Raw genomic sequence first — 18,611 nt, forward strand, 5'->3', positions numbered from 1 at the left:
TGTCTGTGCTAGTGTGTTTCTGTTATGTTTCCCCCAATGGGACTACAGTTCATTATAATAACTCTGTCTGTGCTAGTGTGTTTCTGTTATGTTTCCAATGGGACTACAGTTCATTATAATGACTCTGTCTGTGCTAGTGTGTTTCTGTTATGTTTCCAATGGGACTACAGTTCATTATAATGACTCTGTCTGTGCTAGTGTGCTTCTGTTATGTTCCCAATGGGACTACAGTTCATTATAATGACTCTGTCTGTGCTAGTGTGTTTCTGTTATGTTTCCAATGGGACTACAGTTCATTATAATGACTCTGTCTGTGCTAGTGTGTTTCTGTTATGTTTCCAATGGGACTACAGTTCAAAAAAAGCTGCACTTCCTGTCCCCACAGGAAGTCGTGCAGCGACCTGGCGGACGAGCCCAGCGGCGTGTCGCCCACGGGGTCGCTGACCTCCGCGACCTCGGGGTCGCTGGGGTCGGTGAACTCTTGCCTCCCGTTCCCCTGGTTCGGGGGGGAGAGAGAGAGGGGCGGCGGGCGAGAGAGGGAGGCGGAGCTCCAGAGAGGCAGGGAGAGGCTGCGATCGGTGTCTTCCACCAGCCTCCCCTACATGACCACCGTGGGGCGCTCTAGAGAACAGGTAGTTTATATACATGACCACTGTGGGGCGCTCTAGAGAACAGGTAGTTTATTATATGACCACCGTGGGGCGCTCTAGAGAACAGGTAGGACTTTATTATATGACCACTGTGGGGCGCTCTAGAGGAGTTTATTATTTCTATCAATTAAATCTCTTTGAAAGTCCGCAATGCCATGGTCTCCATGGCCTTCCATGTAATTCATAGTGCACGGATCATGCACTCCCATGCCTAGATCATGCACCACGTGTGTGCACGCTGTTCACAGCTTTCAAACAAAAAAATCCGCTTGGAAATCCGTTCAGGCATTCATGAGATATCAGCCATTATGTTTTTATATTATGTAAACAAACATGGCTGCCATGTTTGAAAGATGGGGTTGGTATGGGGGTTAAACATGCAATTTCGCGATCGCGATCATGCCTAATACTTTTTTTTTCTTCAAAAACTGCCCAAACTCTGGAAACTTGGGGGTTGGCACCAAACAGGTTATATGACCACCGTGGGGCGCTGTAGAGAACAGGTAGTTTATATACATGACCACCGTGAGGCGCTCTAGAGAACAGCTATAAGGTAATATAGTACAGTGCCCCCAAATCAAAGTGACCATAACATTCAATGCTAGTTAGTGCAACAAGTATCTCAACATCATGTCAAACACAAGCAGAAATACAAAAAAAAAAACTACTAACAAAACCTAATAGTGCAGAGTGTCTAAAGGTCAGAGCGATAAAAACAACAAAAAAAACTAGAAAGGGTGACGCAGCAAGACACACATCATTGTCATTAGTCCAGTTAAATTGTGGATTTGGAGATTGGTGACATCACACCTCTACTGACTGCTATTGGTGGAAATGTTTTGAAATTCATTTGGGTTTGATTTAGACTGTGTGTGTGTGTGTGTGTGTGCGTGTGCGTGCGTGCGTGCGTGCGTGTGTGTGCGCGCGCGTGTGTGCGTGTGTGTGCGTGTGTGTGTGTGTGTGTGTGTGCGTGTTTGTGCGTGCCTGTGTGCGTGCCTGTGTGTGTGCGTGCACAGAGTGCAGGCTCGTCGGGGGGGTGTGGTGCAGGCTGTGATCATTCTCACACTTTGACCTTTTCTTCCACTGAGGTGAGACTCTTGTCCTGTTGGTGAGTCTTCTTTCTCTCTAGGAGGTAAAAGGGATAACCACGCCCGAACTCATTTGATTGGTCGGGCACAGTTAAGACCCGCCCGTGGAAGCTTGTGATTGGCTGAACCGGAGGTAGGGTGCGTGGAGTACTATTCTGTCCCCCAGTCTACCTAACTTGTCGGCTCATACCACCTTCGCAGAGCTCCACACAGCGACTTGTTCGCTACCGCTCGCTCTGCGATGTCTCACGTGGATCGAGGTCACCTGAGCAGTGTTGTTTTCGTCGACTAAAACTATGACGAAAAATGTTTGTCGACTGTTTTTTCCACTCACAAAAACGAAATAAAAACTAAGCTGTGATGACTAAAACTAAGACTAAATACAATTTCGTCAACAAAATAAAAACTAGACTAAAACGTTAGGGAGGGACTGGTGGAGAAGAGAGTCATTTTATGTTTGGTTGCTCTCAGGTGTTGCGTGCTGAAAATAGCAACGTTGTGAGCTTGTAGATCTGCTATTTTCAGCACACAACCAAGTGTAAAATCAGTCATTACGATGCCATCAAGGCCTGCCAAAATACATTTCAGTTGACTAAATCAACTGTAGATTTAGTCGCCATAAAATCGTATGATATTTAGTCAATTTAGACTATTAAAAACTAAAACGTTTCAGGTGACTAATCTAAATTAAGACTAAAACAAAATGGCATTTTATTCAAAAGACTAAAAGTAAATCAAAATTTGCTCTCAAAAACAGCCTCCGTCAAGCGCTCAGGGTGTGTGGTCCCTTTTTCCTCCTAGAGAACGAAAACTAGCGTCCTGTTTCTATCCTCTCTGTTTCTATCCTCTCTGTTTCTATCCTCTCTGTTTCTATCCTCTCTGTCTAGTCTGCATGCCTGCCTTCTTTCAAGGGAAGTTTTAAATTATAAGTCACTGCTTACTCTGTACCATACTCTAATATTACCATATCTGTCCTATTGTGTGGAGGTGTGGGGAAATACCTATAGCAGTAACCTTCTACCATTATCCATAATACAAAAAAGAGCAATAAGATTTGTACATAAGGTAGGTTTTTATGACCATACAAATGAGCTGTTTCTGAGGTCTGGTACAATGAAGTTTGTTGATTTGGTGGAGTTTAAAACCGCTCAACTAATGTTTAAGGTAAGAAATAAGATACTTCCTGGGAACATTCTGAAAATGTTCAGGGATAGAGAGGGGGGTTATGAGTTAAGGTGGGAAAGAAATTTTAAACAAGCCTGGGCTACGACCACAAGAAAAAGTATGTGCATTTCTGTTTGTGGGGTTAAGATTTGGAATGGATTGACAGAGGAGATTAAACAAATTAACAATATGGTACAATTTAAAAAAAGGCTACAATTCAACATCCTGAGTAAATACAGTATTACATAGTTATTATATTCTATTATAACAGTTTTATTGTCTATTACAGTATGACATAGCTAAATGGTACATTACTATAGTATAACATAGTTAATATTATATTCAACTAACTTATTTTAATGGTATATTGCAGAGACTACATGTTATTATAGGGATCCAAGCAGATCCCTATGACATCATGCTTTGTTTTGAGATGTTTGTTTTTTGTTTTGATTACTTTTTAAACATTATGGTAACTAAGGAGGATACGTATTTAGGATAGGCATTTATAAACTATATAGCTTCAGCCTATTCCCTTTGATCACTCCAGTGTTTTGTTTTGTATTTTTTTCTCTCTTGTGGAGGTATGATTTGTAAAATGTATCACACTGTGAAAGATGATCAAATAAACTAACTAACTAACTGTCTCTCTCTCTCTCTTAGTCCAGTAAAAATAAGGCTGAGGTTTTTACTAAATTGTATTATTTAGTTTTTCAACTGATTCCGTTAGGAAATTAGGTCTACTAGCCAGAATAAAAAAATCTACCATGATCTGCTCACTGCAAATACCCACAGTGGCCAAATCAAGTTGGGCTACCATCGACTTTCTATACAGGAGGAAAATACCCAGAAAAAAAACCCTGCTTTAAATAGGATGTGAGGGCTGAGGGTCTAACTAGGGGTTTGTCATGATGCTGAATCCATTGCAAGCATTTGTTTTGCACAAAAAAAACATTCATTGGCCCCATAAAACGCCCACAAAACTGTGGAAAAGTGATGACTCATCACTTTTCATCACTAAACTATCATTTTCTGGGGGCATTTTTAGCCCAAGGAATGTTTTTTGTGCAAAACAAATGCGTGTAATGGATTCAGCATCATGACAAACCACTAGTTAGACCCCTCACATCCTACTTAAAGCAGATCTTTTTTCTGGGTATTTTCCTCCTGTATAGAAAGTCGATGGGAGCCCATCTTGATTTGGCCACTGTGGGTATTTGCAGTGAGCAGATTATGATATATTTTATCCTGGCTAGTAGACCTAATTTCCTAACAGAATCATTTGAAAAACTAAATAATACAATTTTGTCCAACCTGAGTGTATTTTTTCCCTAGATTTACTAGACTCTCTCTCTCTCTCTCTCTCTCTAACGTCTGTCTCCCATTGGTCAGACACTGGACGATGACCCGCCCCCACCGCCCAACAACCACCAATGGCAGAGCCGGCCTCTCCTGGAGTGGACCAATCAGCAGGTGTGCCTGTGGCTGATTGGCATGAGCATGGACCAATACGCTGCAGAGTTCAGTGCCCGGGGCGTGGACGGACCCCGCCTCCTTACCCTGGACAGCGACAAGCTCAAGGTGAGAGCACGTGATGTCATCGCTGTGATGTCATATGGACTGTAGCCTTGCGTGGCCACAACAATACTATTTATTTTTTGAGCGGTGCAAAGCACTCCTACATTTTTGTTTTGGTATGTCAATGTATTAACACAGATCTGATCTGTGATAGGGCATTCACCAATAGTGATTTTTAGAATTCGAATTATTCGACCTCAAAGTATTCGAATAGTCGAATATTCAAGAGGACTGGCCAAACTGTCAAATATTAACAGTTTGCCAGCCGAAATAGAATGGTTGTTGGTAGATTAGCCGTGAAATTTCTATTATTGTATTATGATCTGAGACATAATATTATGTTTATAAACATGAGCCCGCCGCCCCTCCTTCTTGGACGTCGCCGTTGTTTTTTCTTTTTTTCCCCCCCCAGGTCATTAGCTCACCGTGATTATCTGGATCTCCGTTGGGATAGAGTGGTAGTTTTGGCCGAGCATCGATCTCCCGTGCGTTTCGCGTGCGCGATCCGTGCGCATAATAATCCATGCATATACTCCAAGAATGACTGAACAGTCGATGTGGCCATTTTGGCTAGCTTAGCCCTTAGCACTCCAGCTATGCTAATGTTATCCTCCAGACAGTAAACGGACGGTGTCAAGGAAGCATGAAGAAGGAAAGGCCATGACGTCACCTCTGCTTCATGTCAGAGCAGCCATGAGCTATCGATGGACGAGCGGTGACTAGGGAAGGTTAGACGATCGCCGATTTTCGGATAAAAATCTTTTATTTCGGTTTTAATGACCCAGTACGGGAAAAGACGACGCGGCTGAGACTCCTTGCTCAGATGTCCGGTATATTCCGGTTTTAATATTAACACCTTCTAAGCCAAGGGGAGCCCCTTAATGTTAAAACCGTACTATATCGCACATCCCCCCAGGGACTCTCAGCCACGTCGTACATTCCCGGACTTTGTCTTTAAAACCGGAATAAAAGCTTTTGATCCGAAAATCGGCGATCGTCTAACCTTCCCTAGTCACCACTCGTGCACTGATAGCTCATGCAGACCGTGCATGAAGCAGAGGTGACGTCAGCGCCTCTCCTTCTCCAAGGCACCTTCCACCCATCCGTTTACTGTCTACACACTCGAGCTCCTCCTGCAGCCATGCTTGGGGCTATGCTAGCGAAACTTTTCAGTTCTGTTCTTCAGTCACACATGGACTATTTGCGGGGACATTTACGTGAAAGGATCGCGCACGCGAAACGCACGGGGACATCGACGATCGGCCAAAACCCCCATTCTATCCCAACGGAGATCGAGAAAATCATGGTGAGTTACTGGCCTGGGGGGGGAAAAAAAAGAAAAAACAGCGGCGCTGTTCAAGATGGAGGGGCTGCGGGGTCATGTTTATAAACATAATATTATGTCTCAGATCACAATACAATAATAGAAATTTCACGGCTAATCTACCAACCACCATTCTATTTCGGACTGCAACTTGTTAAGGGGCTCCCCGTGGTTTGGAAAGGGTTAAGTAAGCAAGAGGCGAGCATTGTGAAAATAGTATACTGGACTGCCGTGGCAGCACCCCAGGGTGCCCCGTCACCCCGGGGTGCCCCGCCACCCCAGGGTGCCCCGTCACCCCGGGTGCCCCGTCACCCCGGGTGCCCCGTCACCCCGGGTGCCCCGTCACCCCAGGGTGCCCCGTCACCCCAGGGTGCCCCGACACCCCGGGTGCCCCGTCACCCCAGGGTGCCCCGACACCCCAGGGTGCCCCGACACCCCGGGTGCCCCGTCACCCCAGGGTGCCCCGTCACCCCAGGGTGCCCCGACACCCCCGGGTGCCCCGTCACCCCAGGGTGCCCCGTCACCCACTTTGAAAACCCCTGCTGTAGTGGACTGCCGTAGCCGTACTTTCTTACAGCCCCTACTATTACCCATCAGGCCTTGGGGTGAACTCTACTATTTATTACCCATCAGGCCTTGGGGTGAACTCTACTATTTATTACCCATCAGGCCTTGGGGTGAACTCTATTTATTACCCATCATGCCTTGGGGGTGAACTCTACTATTTATTACCCATCATGCCTTGGGGTGAACTCTACTATGTATTACCCATCAGGCCTTGGGGGTGAACTCTACTATGTATTACCCATCAGGCCTTGGGGTGAACTCTACTATTTATTACCCATCAGGCATTGGGGGTAAACTCTACTATTTATTACCCATCATGCCTTGGGGTGAACTCTACTATTTATTACCCATCATGCCTTGGGGTGAACTCTACTATTTATTACCCATCAGGCCTTGGGGGTGAACTCTACTATTTATTACCCATCAGGCTTTGGGGTGAACTCTACTATTTATTACCCATCAGGCCTTGGGGGTGAACTCTACTATTTATTACCCATCATGCCTTGGGGTGAACTCTACTATTTATTACCCATCATGCCTTGGGGGTGAAATCTACTATTTATTACCCATCAGGCCTTGGGGTGAACTCTACTATTTATTACCCATCAGGCATTGGGGTGAACTCTACTATTTATTACCCATCATGCCTTGGGGGTGAAATCTACTATTTATTACCCATCAGGCCTTGGGGTGAACTCTACTATTTATTACCCATCAGGCATTGGGGTGAACTCTACTATTTATTACCCATCAGGCCTTGGGGTGAACTCTATTTATTACCCATCAGGCCTTGGGGGTGAACTCTACTATTTATTACCCATCAGGCATTGGGGTGAACTCTACTATTTATTACCCATCAGGCCTTGGGGTGAACTCTATTTATTACCCATCAGGCCTTGGGGTGAACTCTACTATTTATTACCCATCAGGCCTTGGGGTGAACTCTACTATTTATTACCCATCAGGCCTTGGGGGTGAACTCTACTATTTATTACCCATCATGCCTTGGGGGTGAACTCTACTATTTATTACCCATCAGGCATTGGGGGTGAACTCTATTTATTACCCATCAGGCCTTGGGGTGAACTCTACTATTTATTACCCATCAGGCCTTGGGGTGAACTCTACTATTTATTACCCATCAGGCCTTGGGGTGAACTCTACTATTTATTACCCATCAGGCTTTGGGGTGAACTCTACTATTTATTACCCATCATGCCTTGGGGGTGAACTCTACTATTTATTACCCATCAGGCCTTGGGGTGAACTCTACTATTTATTACCCATCAGGCCTTGGGGTGAACTCTACTATTTATTACCCATCAGGCATTGGGGTGAACTCTACTATTTATTACCCATCAGGCCTTGGGGTGAACTCTATTTATTACCCATCAGGCCTTGGGGGTGAACTCTACTATTTATTACCCATCAGGCCTTGGGGTGAACTCTACTATTTATTACCCATCATGCCTTGGGGGTGAACTCTACTATTTATTACCCATCAGGCCTTGGGGGTGAACTCTACTATTTATTACCCATCAGACCTTGGGGTGAACTCTACTATGTATTACCCATCAGACCTTGGGGTGAACTCTACTATTTATTACCCATCAGACCTTGGGGTGAACTCTACTATGTATTACCCATCATGCCTTGGGGTGAACTCTACTATTTATTACCCATCAGGCCTTGGGGTGAACTCTACTGTTTATTACCCATCAGGCTTTGGGGGTGAACTCTACTATTTATTACCCATCAGGCCTTGGGGGTGAACTCTAATATTTATTACCCATCAGGCTTTGGGGGTGAACTCTACTATTTATTACCCATCAGGCCTTGGGGTGAACTCTACTATTTATTACCCATCATGCCTTGGGGTGAACTCTACTATTTATTACCCATCAGGCCTTGGGGGTGAGCAGCCACAGGGACCGCTCTGCTCTGAAGAAGAGACTGAAGGACCTGAGGAGACGAGAGGAGAAGGAGGCAAGGGAGCGAGAGAAGGAGGCGAGGGAGCGAGAGAAGCGGGCCAAAGAGGAGGAGAAGGAGGTAAGCTTTTTAATCCCTGTCATTTTGTTCACATTTTTGGGGGATTTTGTAAAACTATACATTTAAAGATCTGCTTTAAGTAGCCTGAGAGGGGTCAAACTAGGTTTTTTTAATGATTCTGAATCCATCCCAAGCATTTGTTTTGTATGAAAAACATTCCTTGGGCTAAAAACGCTCAACAAAACTGTGAAAAGTGATGACTCATCACTAAACCATAGTTTTGTGTGGGCCGTTTTTAGCCCAAGGAATGGATTCAGATTGTTTTTTTCTTCAAATCCCCCAAAAATGTGAACAAACGTTCCTTGCTCTGAAGGCGAGGGAGCGAGACAAGAGGCCGAAGGAGGAGCAGAGGGAGGAGAAGAGCCTGCAGCGCCTCCTGTTGGTGGAGAGGGAGAGGAGGACTCTGAAGGAGGACAAGGAGGGGAAGGAGAACAGGCAGGGCCTGCTGCCCCCCCGCAAGACGGTCAGAACCGAGTCGCTCTTATGAAGGACCGACCGCTCTTATGAAGTCGCTCTTATGAAGTCGCTCTTATGAAGTCTCTCTTATGAAGGACCGACCGCTCTTATGAAGTCTCTCTTATGAAGTCTCTCGCTATTATGAAGGACAAACCGGTTCTATCTGGGTTTACACCAGCTGGTTGGAACCGGTTCTATCTGGGTTTACACCTGCTGGTTGGAACTGGTTTTATCTGGGTTTACACCGACCGGTTGGAACCGGTTCTATCTGGGTTTACATCGACTGGTTGGAACCGGTTCTATCTGGGTTTACACCGGCTGGTTCTATCTGGGTTTACACCAGCTGGTTGGAACCGCTTCTATCTGGGTTTACACCAGCTGGTTGGAACCGGTTTTATCTGGGTTAACACCATCTGGTTGGAACTGGTTCTATCTGGGTTTACACCGACTGGTTGGAACTGGTTCTGGTCGGTTTGATCCAGTTTATTTTCACTATGTGATGAACTTACCAACATTTCTCCCACCAGCACTTTTAGAAGCTTTTATTTGAACAATTAAATATAAGTTACCACTTTAAGCCCCGTTTCTAAGATAGAAATATGAACGTGACTTTTAAATCTCTGCTTCAGTGGCTTATCAAAGTTCCCGAAGGCGGGTCCCAAATGGACCCTTATAATAGGTCATAGGTGTGTAGCTCTCAGAGTGTACACATGGAACCAGATGGTCCATTTGGTTCCATTTGTACTCTCTGTTAACGTTTGTGTTTGTTTAGTATTTAAAACAAGGATTAGAGATCATTCTTCTGTTTCAAAACCATCTGAGAACCCCAATCTCTACCACCAGAGGTCGCTATAATCCCCCTGGGTCACAGAGTGAGAACTCTTAGCGTGGCGTCGTATAAAAACCGTTCCAAAAAGAAACCAAAAGGCCTGGACATTTTACTCATTATGGATGTGAAGATCCACCAGACGGTGGAAAAGAACGGATTCATCCAAAGAATAAGAGAATAAATCGATGTTCTCCAAAACGCTGACGTTATCAAATGCAACTCAATGTCGTAAACGGCAGAGAGTCACGTAGCTGTTTACTTTTAGAACACGACAGCCTTATGGAAAGAAATCTGGCATTTTCCTTACTTTCTTCAAAGGTTTGATACTAATGAAGGCTCATAGGGGTCCATTTGGCTCCATTTGTACCCTCTAAAGGGTTTATGGTGGTCCTTGGAATCAAAAGGATTTAAAGGAGTAGTTCACCCCCAAAATGACTTTTTTCCTATTGATTAGTCATGCCATGGAGACTTGAGTTCAATGATATTGAAGACAAAAAATGTGATTATAGTAAATGTGCCCCCATTGATTCGGGATGGGGACCCAAATGCATGGCCCTGGATGGGGAAACCATCAGGGCAAGTTTACTATAATCATCTTTTTGTCTTAGGATTATGCGACAAAAAACAAACAAAATATCATTGAACTCAAGTCTCCATGGCGTGACTAATCAATAGAAAACAATCTTTTTGGGGGTGAACTACTCCTTTAAGAACCACTGTGTTGCACTAAACGGAACAGAGCCTTAATCAGAATCACTGGTAAAACCTGGGAAGTAAAGGAAGTGGCTGGATTTCTTTCCAACATGGAGCCTATTGTTATATGACTCCATGTGCGATTTCTCAGTGGACCCAGGGCTCTAGGACCCAGGGGATAAGGGAGGGACGTCAGGACTCCTCGTTAAGGCACCTCGTTAAGGTACCTCGTTAAGGCATCTCGTTAAGGCATCTCGTTAAGGTGTCTCGTTAAGGCACCTCGTTAAGGCAGTGTTATTCACTGTAAGTAGGAATAAACGAGCTTCACTCTAAATAGTACATTTAAAGTGTCGGGAACAACGCTTCAGTCCGTCTTATCGCGTCCCGCAAAACATTGTCAACGATCACTAAGGTTTATTTGGGATGTTTTTGTGTTTGTTTGTCAATTAGGGTTAAATGAATTAAATAATCTTATAGATTTTACATTGTTAAAGTTTTTTCATATTGAATTCCACCTTCTGTCTCGCTTGTAAAAAGCTTATTTTGTACGTATTAAATGTTTTGAATAAAGTGTTTTAATGACCCTGCTAGTTGTAAGCGTGCACATTATTAACACAAGACACAACGTTTAAAAACAAAACATTTATTCAAGAACATGTTTTTTTTCTTTAGTTTTTACATTTCTTTGGCAGTTGTTTTTACACCGTGAAAGATTCAAGGTTGTTACAATTCAATTCAACAATTCAAAAAAAGAAAACATTTAACGAAAACACAAATCCTTTCTGAAAGTAACCATAACCAACACAAACAACACTTTTTTTTTTCTGGACTCAATTAAACCAACAAACCCCACTTTAACTAATTGAACAAAGAATATAAAATAAAAACGAATGGAAAAAAGCAAAACTATGAGAACCTTGAAATAAAGACTATGAGAACCTTGGTTTAGACCAGTGGAAAGCTGAACCAAGTATTGCAAGAGAAACAAGCAGCCAGGTCTATGAAAAGAATGTAATACTGGTACCAATGAGTATTTTTGGATTAGAAGTATTACATTGTTTTCATAGACCTGCTTGTTTCTCTTGTACAATCTGGCAACACACCAGAGCATACGAGCGGAGTGGAGCGCGAGTGGTGCGAGGAGCGGAGCAAGCCGTTTTTTAGTTGAGCGTGAAGGAGCGACTTTTATAATGGGTCTGAGCGCCGACCCTCCTCCGCTCCGAGCCGATCCTATTGGGGCCGCGCGCCGCATGTTTCCAACAAAACAGTGGCGAGTGGAAAGCTCTCCAAGTCTCCATCAAAGCCGAGGCTCACGTTACCACAGCCATTTGTGTTGGGAACACACTGGCAAAGGAGAAAGTCTTTCGGACATGGTAGCAAACTACTTTGCTACCATGCGTGGAGTGTGGAGCGAGTGTGGAGCGAGAGATGCGAAAATCAAGTTGAGCGACGGAGCGGCAGGGAGCGGAGCGGCCCGGTGGCCGACCAGAGCGATGAGCGAGTGGGACAAGAGCCCTCTGGAGCGCAGAGCGGCTTTTGTCATCGCTCCACTCCGCTCCTGTGCCCTGCAACACACTGATGAGCTGCAGTACACCTTCAGTCCACTAGGAGGAGGTGAAGACACAGGAATGAAGCAGCCCTGATGGAGAGCCAGGAATAAGGTGATTTACACATCCTAATCATAATCCTAATCCTGATCCTAATCCTAGTCCTAGTCCTAGTCCTAGTCCTAATCCTAATCCTAATCCTAATCCTAGAGCACAGCAGGTAACACAATCCTCAGCAACAAAATAAATACATATTTCTGTAAAACATTCAGTTCTATACAACAAAATAAAAAATTAAAACACAACGAAAGAAACCCTAGAAACGTGTCGAAGTTGAAAAAAAAATCCTTTGTATTGTATTTAATATTACAGTGGTTCTCAACATTTTCAGGCCGCGACCCCCAAAATAATCATATTTAAACTGGGGATAAACAGGATGACCAGAAGAGGGTGCTAAAGAGGCAGATCGAACACAGATATATAAAGCTAGAAACCTCTTCCTTCCCTGCAGTTCATTGGAGGCGGAGCCACGCGTAAAAAAGGATTGGTGGAAGTATGTAAGGCACTCTGCCACTCAAAGTGACTACTGGCCAATCACAGCGTGTCTTTCCCCGGGACTTACATTCAATTAAAAGGAGCTTTATTGAGGCAGGAGGAGACACACGTTTACGTTGCCTCTGGGAAAGAGGGAGTCCCGCCTCTGATTGGCTACCGAACCTCTGCTTTGGTGAGGCACGCGGAAGATTTTCGTAAAGATTGTCAATCCTTTTTTACCAACGCCCCACAGACATACCTTTCTATGTCTGACTGAAGGCACAAAACCTGGTCCAAAGCTTTGACAGAGAAACAGACAGACAGACAGACAGTTGTGCAGGACAATCTACCACGATGCATCACTTGGTTGATATCAGCAACGTGTTTGTTTCATTCACCATCAAATCGTCTCCCAAAAGGAGAATATCTGATCGAGCATAAAGACATACTTTCTTTTTTTTTTTTTCGTTTTTGTCTGCTGCTTGAATCAGATTCACATGAATCAGATTTACTTGAATCAGATTTACTTGAATCAGATTTACTTGGCTGTGTGACGTGTAGTGCTGAAAATAACCGATGTATCCGTTATTTTCTGTGTGCGACACGGAACTGGAGTGAAATGTATGAATCAGTCTTTGTTCTGGTTCAGGGTTAGGGTTGGAGACTAAGACTGAGGGTAGGTATTTAAGTTAACAGTGATGGTAGGTATTTAAGTTAACACTTATGTTGCAATGATTTTTTCTCTTCAATGTCTCGCGTTGCCATGGTTACCATAGACTTCCATGTAATTGTGCAATTGTGTAAAAAGTGCACGCCCATGCCTAGATGATGCACCACGTGTGTAGATGCTGTTCACAGCTTTCAAACAAAAAAATCCGCTTGGAAATCCGTTCAGGCATTCATGACTTATCAGCCATTATGTTTTCTTCAGATGTAAACAAACATGGCTGCCATGTTTGAAAGAATGAGTTGGTATGGGGGTTAAACATGCAATTTCGCGATCGCGATCATGCCTAACACATTTCTGGAGGTCCAAAAAAAATTTTTGAAAAAAAAAATTGAAAAAAAAAACTTTTTTTTTTTTTTTCAAAAACGGCCCAAACTCGGGAAACTCGGGGTTGGCACCATATGTGTTAAGAGTGCAGGTGTTTGTGTTGCTGCCACCTAGTGTCCATCCAGGTCTTCTCCTGGTAATCCCAGTCCTGCTGGTTCCTCTGCTCTCGTTTGATCCTCACTGCGTTGTAACTGGGAACGTACTGGACACGCTGGAAGAAACCACACTGAGGAGAGGAGAGCAGGGGAGGAGGAGGGAGAGGGGAGGGGGGATATTATTAAGTGGAACATTGTGAGAGTTCCAGTCCAGTGGGATATTTATTTATACACTTTTATTGAGCAATGTCTACATGTCTAATAATATAAATGTGATCTGTATTGATGGGCAACAGCACTACAACCTTTAAATTAAACACAATTAAATGCGATTAGGGCACTATTCGATTAATGGTAAAAAAAAAAGTAGAATAATCGTTAAAAAGATTAGGTTAGCAGCACTCCTAGAAGTTTATATAGATACATTGAAAACAATGTCTGATTTCTCTCTAACAATGTATCATATCCACCAATCAATAGATTGATCCCAATAGATCCATTTCATATAGACGGGTTTCTGGTCCACGTCACACTGATGGGTCGGTACCAAAATTAGCCAATAAATGGAAACCATGCAGCGCTCCCCAAAACAACAGGTTTGGGGATTGGTGGGAATTGATTACATGATACAGTCACCTGTGCATTCAGTCTCAATGTTTGTAAACAAGAAACCGGTCTTTAGGAAGAGCCAAGCAGTGAAGCAAGTGTTCATTTAGTTGACCTTTTTTTTCACTGACGGAAACAAAATAAAAACTAAGCTGTGATGACTAAAACTAAGACTAAATATATTGACAATTTGGTCAACGAATAAAAACTAGACTAAAATGTCAGGGAGGGACTATAGAGCTGCAAAGTTTGACGTCATTTACATATCCTACCAGGTTCACGTTAAATTTCATTATAATGACTGTCTGTGCTAGTGTGTTTCTGTTATGTTTCCAATGGGACTACAGTTCATTAGAATGACTCTGTCTGTGCTAGTGTGTTTCTGTTATGTTTCCAATGGGACTACAGTTCATTAGAATGACTCTGTCTGTGCTAGTGTGTTTCTGTTATGTTTCCAATGGGACTACAGTTCATTAGAATGACTGTCTGTGCTAGTGTGTTTCTGTTATGTTTCCAATGGGACTACAGTTCATTATAATGACTGTCTGTGCTAGTGTGTTTCTGTTATGTTTCCAATGGGACTACAGTTCATTATTATGACTCTGTCTGTGCTATTGTGTTTCTGTTATGTTTCCAATGGGACTACAGTTCATTATAATGACTCTGTCTGTGCTAGTGTGTTTCTGTTATGTTTCCAATGGGACTACAGTTCATTATAATGACTCTGTCTGTGCTAGTGTGTTTCTGTTATGTTTCCAATGGGACTACAGTTCATTATAATGACTCTGTCTGTGCTAGTGTGTTTCTGTTATGTTTCCAATGGGACTACAGTTCAGTGCAGCAGTGGCTACTTCCGATACTCGCCGTTCGGGAGCTGCCGTTCCAGACTCTACATAGCATTCAGAGATTGTGGAATAGTTGTCTGGTACGCGAGACTAATGAACCGGGGGATGAGCGAGTCACGTCATGACTTTGTTGCAAGAGATCCAGTAGAACTAAAAGACTTTCATGTTTGGTTGCGCTCTGAAAATAGCAGATCAGAGATGGACAAAGCTACGCCCATAAACTCTACAGATGCACACGCGCGCACACACACACACACACACTCCAGGGCATTCACGAATAGTGATTTTTAGTATTCTAATTATTCGACCTCAAAGTATTCGAATAGTCAAATATTCAACAGGACTGGCCAAACTGTCAAATATTAAGTAAGCAAGAGGCGAACAATGTGAACATAGCAGATCTACATGCTCACAACGCCTCGCGTTGCGAGGTGTTGTGAGCATGTAGATCTGCTATTTTCACGATATTTATCTGCGGAACCGAGTCACATTAAATGTAATACCTACAATTCCAAGTGCTTGTCAGGGTGGGGGTCCCCAGTTCAAATATGTTTATTTTGGGGGTCACAGCCTAAAAAGGTTTGAGAACCCCTGGTATAGAGCATTAACAAATTCATCCACCAGGGGCATTGACAACTCATTCTTATGACTTCCTATCTAGCCAAGCTTTATATATATATATATATATTTTTTTTTTTTCAAGAACAAAAAAAAAAAAAAGCGAATATTCAACTTCGGTGAACGTCGAATAGTGACTTTGATATTCGAATATTCGAATATTTGGTGAATGCCCTAACACACACACACACACACACACACACACACACACACACACACACACACACACACAGATCCCATGGTTCCCCATGCAGATCAGATCAGATCAGATCATCACACCACTGTTCAAGCATGGAGAGTGTGCGGCGGTCGTGCAGTCGGTCGTGCGGTCGGTCGGTCATTCAGCTCCTATAGCTACACTGCATTCAGCGTCCCGGCACCATATATGGTCATACAGGAAGATGATGACCATAGAGAGCAGCAAGCTGAGCCCACCCAGCAGAGAGAGAGAGAGAGAGAGAGAGAGAGAGAGAGAGAGAAGGAGTGTAACGTACATTTAACAGCGATTCGATACACATCACGATACATGGTTGACAATACGATACATGGACGCTATTGATTCATTCATGGAGATACGATACGATTCCATTCAATGATTTTTATGATTAGTATTTTATTAGTTTTCACTTTTAAAATCGATATAGTAACTATTTAGCAAAGACATTAAATCTGTGTGAAACGTGTCAATAGTGCAGGTTTTGTTGAGGGAAAATCTATTATTGTGGATATAAATAAGTAAACACTGTGATTCTCTAGCAAATACATGGACATTATATATTTCAACACATTTGGACAAACCTGCACCTTGACATGAACACAGAGATTACACCATAGACCAAGAGTAGCTTTATGGAATGGAAAGGTAATTAAACCCCTCTTTTTCATTTTCCCTCTTAAAATTGCTAAATACAAGGCACAAATACTTTCCATACAGTTAGTTTCCATACAATCGATTTTTGCATTGCCAAACGATTTCGATACCGGTTATCAGCATTGTAAAACGATACGATACGGTAGAATATGTTGCTTTTGCATAACGATATATAGTGATCAATCCAAATTAAAATCGATTTTTGGATTCAGTTGCTGTAACGTTACACCCTTATCAGAGAGAGAGAGAGAGAGAGAGAGAGAGAGAGGCTAAGCCCAGTGTGTTCCCCAGGGTTCATGCTAGTCTTACAGACGGTTTTACCCTCTGTCTGTCTGTCTGTCTGTGAGTCCTATAGATCTATGCCTCAGACGTCAGTCTCTCTTTGTCTGAGGGCGACGCGTCCTGTTTGTCCTTCTGGCCAAAGAACCCACACTGAGGAAAGAACATGGTTATGTTATGTCAACTTCAGCCAGGAGATGGCAGCATATACCCACGTATTCCTGTGGGAGCCAATATAATATAAATATAAACCAATGTTATGTAAGCCATTTACCATGAGAGGGAGTGGGTTGTTGGCTGATTTACCACTGTTTCAGGGTTGTGGCACGAGGCCACCCTGAAACCCTGAAACAGTGGTAAATCAGCCAACAACCCACGGCCCTCGAATGGTAAATTGCTTTTCTACCACTTCTACCATATAAATGAAAGAAAACACAGTTGTAACTTGCAAGGTTATTTAGTTACAAACTGCAACACAACAGTGGGCGGGGTCCATGAGCCAACTCCAGGTTGTTGACTGATTTACCACTGTTTTAAGCCAATCAGAATCCAGTATCTGTGACTACAAAAAGTGGTAGAATATGTTTTTTATAGTTTACCTTCCACAGCAGTAATAATCTATCAGACTGAATAGTTTATATACTGTATAGAGCAGTGTTTCTCAATCTGTTTTGGCTTGAGTACCGCCTTTCCCTGATTTCTGAATCCCCCCCCCCCCCCCCCCCCCCATTTCAAGAATATAAAATAAGAAATGGAGTGAAAGAGTTTCAAACGGTGTATCCTGAGCTTCATTATTTTCAACACTGCGGCCATAAAGTTTCAGTTAAGTTTTCATGTCAATAATTTCAATAGATTCAAACAACTTTAAAACTCATCCCAGTTGCCTGGTGCCAGGTAGGACATTAACGACTTGTGATTTTTGCAAGTCGACTCGACTCAGTAAAAAGTTGAGTTGAAGTCGACTTTATTGTTTGATGACGTCATCACATCACACACGACCTCCCAATTATTTTGGGGGGTCCCCAGATGATTAACTTAATGTGAAACATTGTTTTCTCACTCAACAGTAAACAAACCAACATAAAGTTTAAGTGTATAGAGGGTATCTGCACATTTCTAAAGTGACAATTTAAGGACTTTTTAATACCTCTAAAATGACAAATTAAACATTGGCCAAATTGTCAAATATAATAGGTCGACTTTCTCTGGTGGGAGTCGACTTTTTCGTTAATGCCCTGGTACCAGGTAATCTGAGTTAATGCCCTGGTACCAGGTAATCTGAGTTAATGCCCTGGTACCAGGTAATCTGAGTTAATGCCCTGGTACCAGGTAATCTGAGTTAATGCCCTGGCACCAGGTAATCTGAGTTAATGCCCTGGTGGTACCAGGTAATCTGAGTTAATGCCCTGGTACCAGGTAATCTGGGTTAATGCCCTGGCACCAGGTAATCTGAGTTAATGCCCTGGTACCAGGTAATCTGAGTTAATGCCCTGGTACCAGGTAATCTGAGTTAATGCCCTGGTACCAGGTAATCTGAGTTAATGCCCTGGTACCAGGTAATCTGAGTTAATGCCCTGGTACCAGGTAATCTGAGTTAATGCTCTGGTACCAGGTAATCTGAGTTAATGCCCTGGTACCAGGTAATCTGGGTTAATGCCCTGGTACCAGGTAATCTGAGTTAATGCCCTGGTACCAGGTAATCTGAGTTAATGCTCTGGTACCAGGTAATCTGAGTTAATGCCCTGGTACCAGGTAATCTGAGTT

At 43.2% G+C, this 18,611-nt stretch overlaps 2 protein-coding genes across 2 annotated transcripts in view; one reads left to right on the top strand and one right to left on the bottom strand.

The window, feature by feature from the left end:
• The window catches only part of LOC308286158 (uncharacterized protein), a gene marked incomplete at its 5' end in the record, with an annotated part of 82,224 nt that extends 72,099 nt beyond the window's left edge, over positions 1-10,125 (top strand). Inside the window, 6 exons of the mRNA XM_080727114.1 lie at positions 386-632; positions 676-717; positions 1,667-1,738; positions 4,295-4,483; positions 8,277-8,420; positions 8,734-10,125. Of these exons, the coding sequence (XP_080583240.1) occupies positions 386-632; positions 676-717; positions 1,667-1,738; positions 4,295-4,483; positions 8,277-8,420; positions 8,734-8,907 (868 nt within the window). The 3' untranslated portion in view covers positions 8,908-10,125. The remainder of the gene's footprint in view (positions 1-385; positions 633-675; positions 718-1,666; positions 1,739-4,294; positions 4,484-8,276; positions 8,421-8,733) is intronic.
• A 3,487-nt stretch (positions 10,126-13,612) lies between these two features.
• LOC308286159 (integrin alpha-6-like) overlaps positions 13,613-18,611 on the bottom strand; it is a gene marked incomplete at both ends in the record, with an annotated part of 94,492 nt that continues 89,493 nt past the window's right edge. Inside the window, one exon of the mRNA XM_080727115.1 lies at positions 13,613-13,759. Within this exon, the coding sequence (XP_080583241.1) occupies positions 13,613-13,759 (147 nt within the window). The remainder of the gene's footprint in view (positions 13,760-18,611) is intronic.

This window comes from Nannobrachium achirus, assembly GCF_963921795.1.
Source record: "Nannobrachium achirus genome assembly, chromosome: 5".
NCBI classification, from domain to species: Eukaryota; Metazoa; Chordata; class Actinopteri; order Myctophiformes; family Myctophidae; genus Nannobrachium; species Nannobrachium achirus.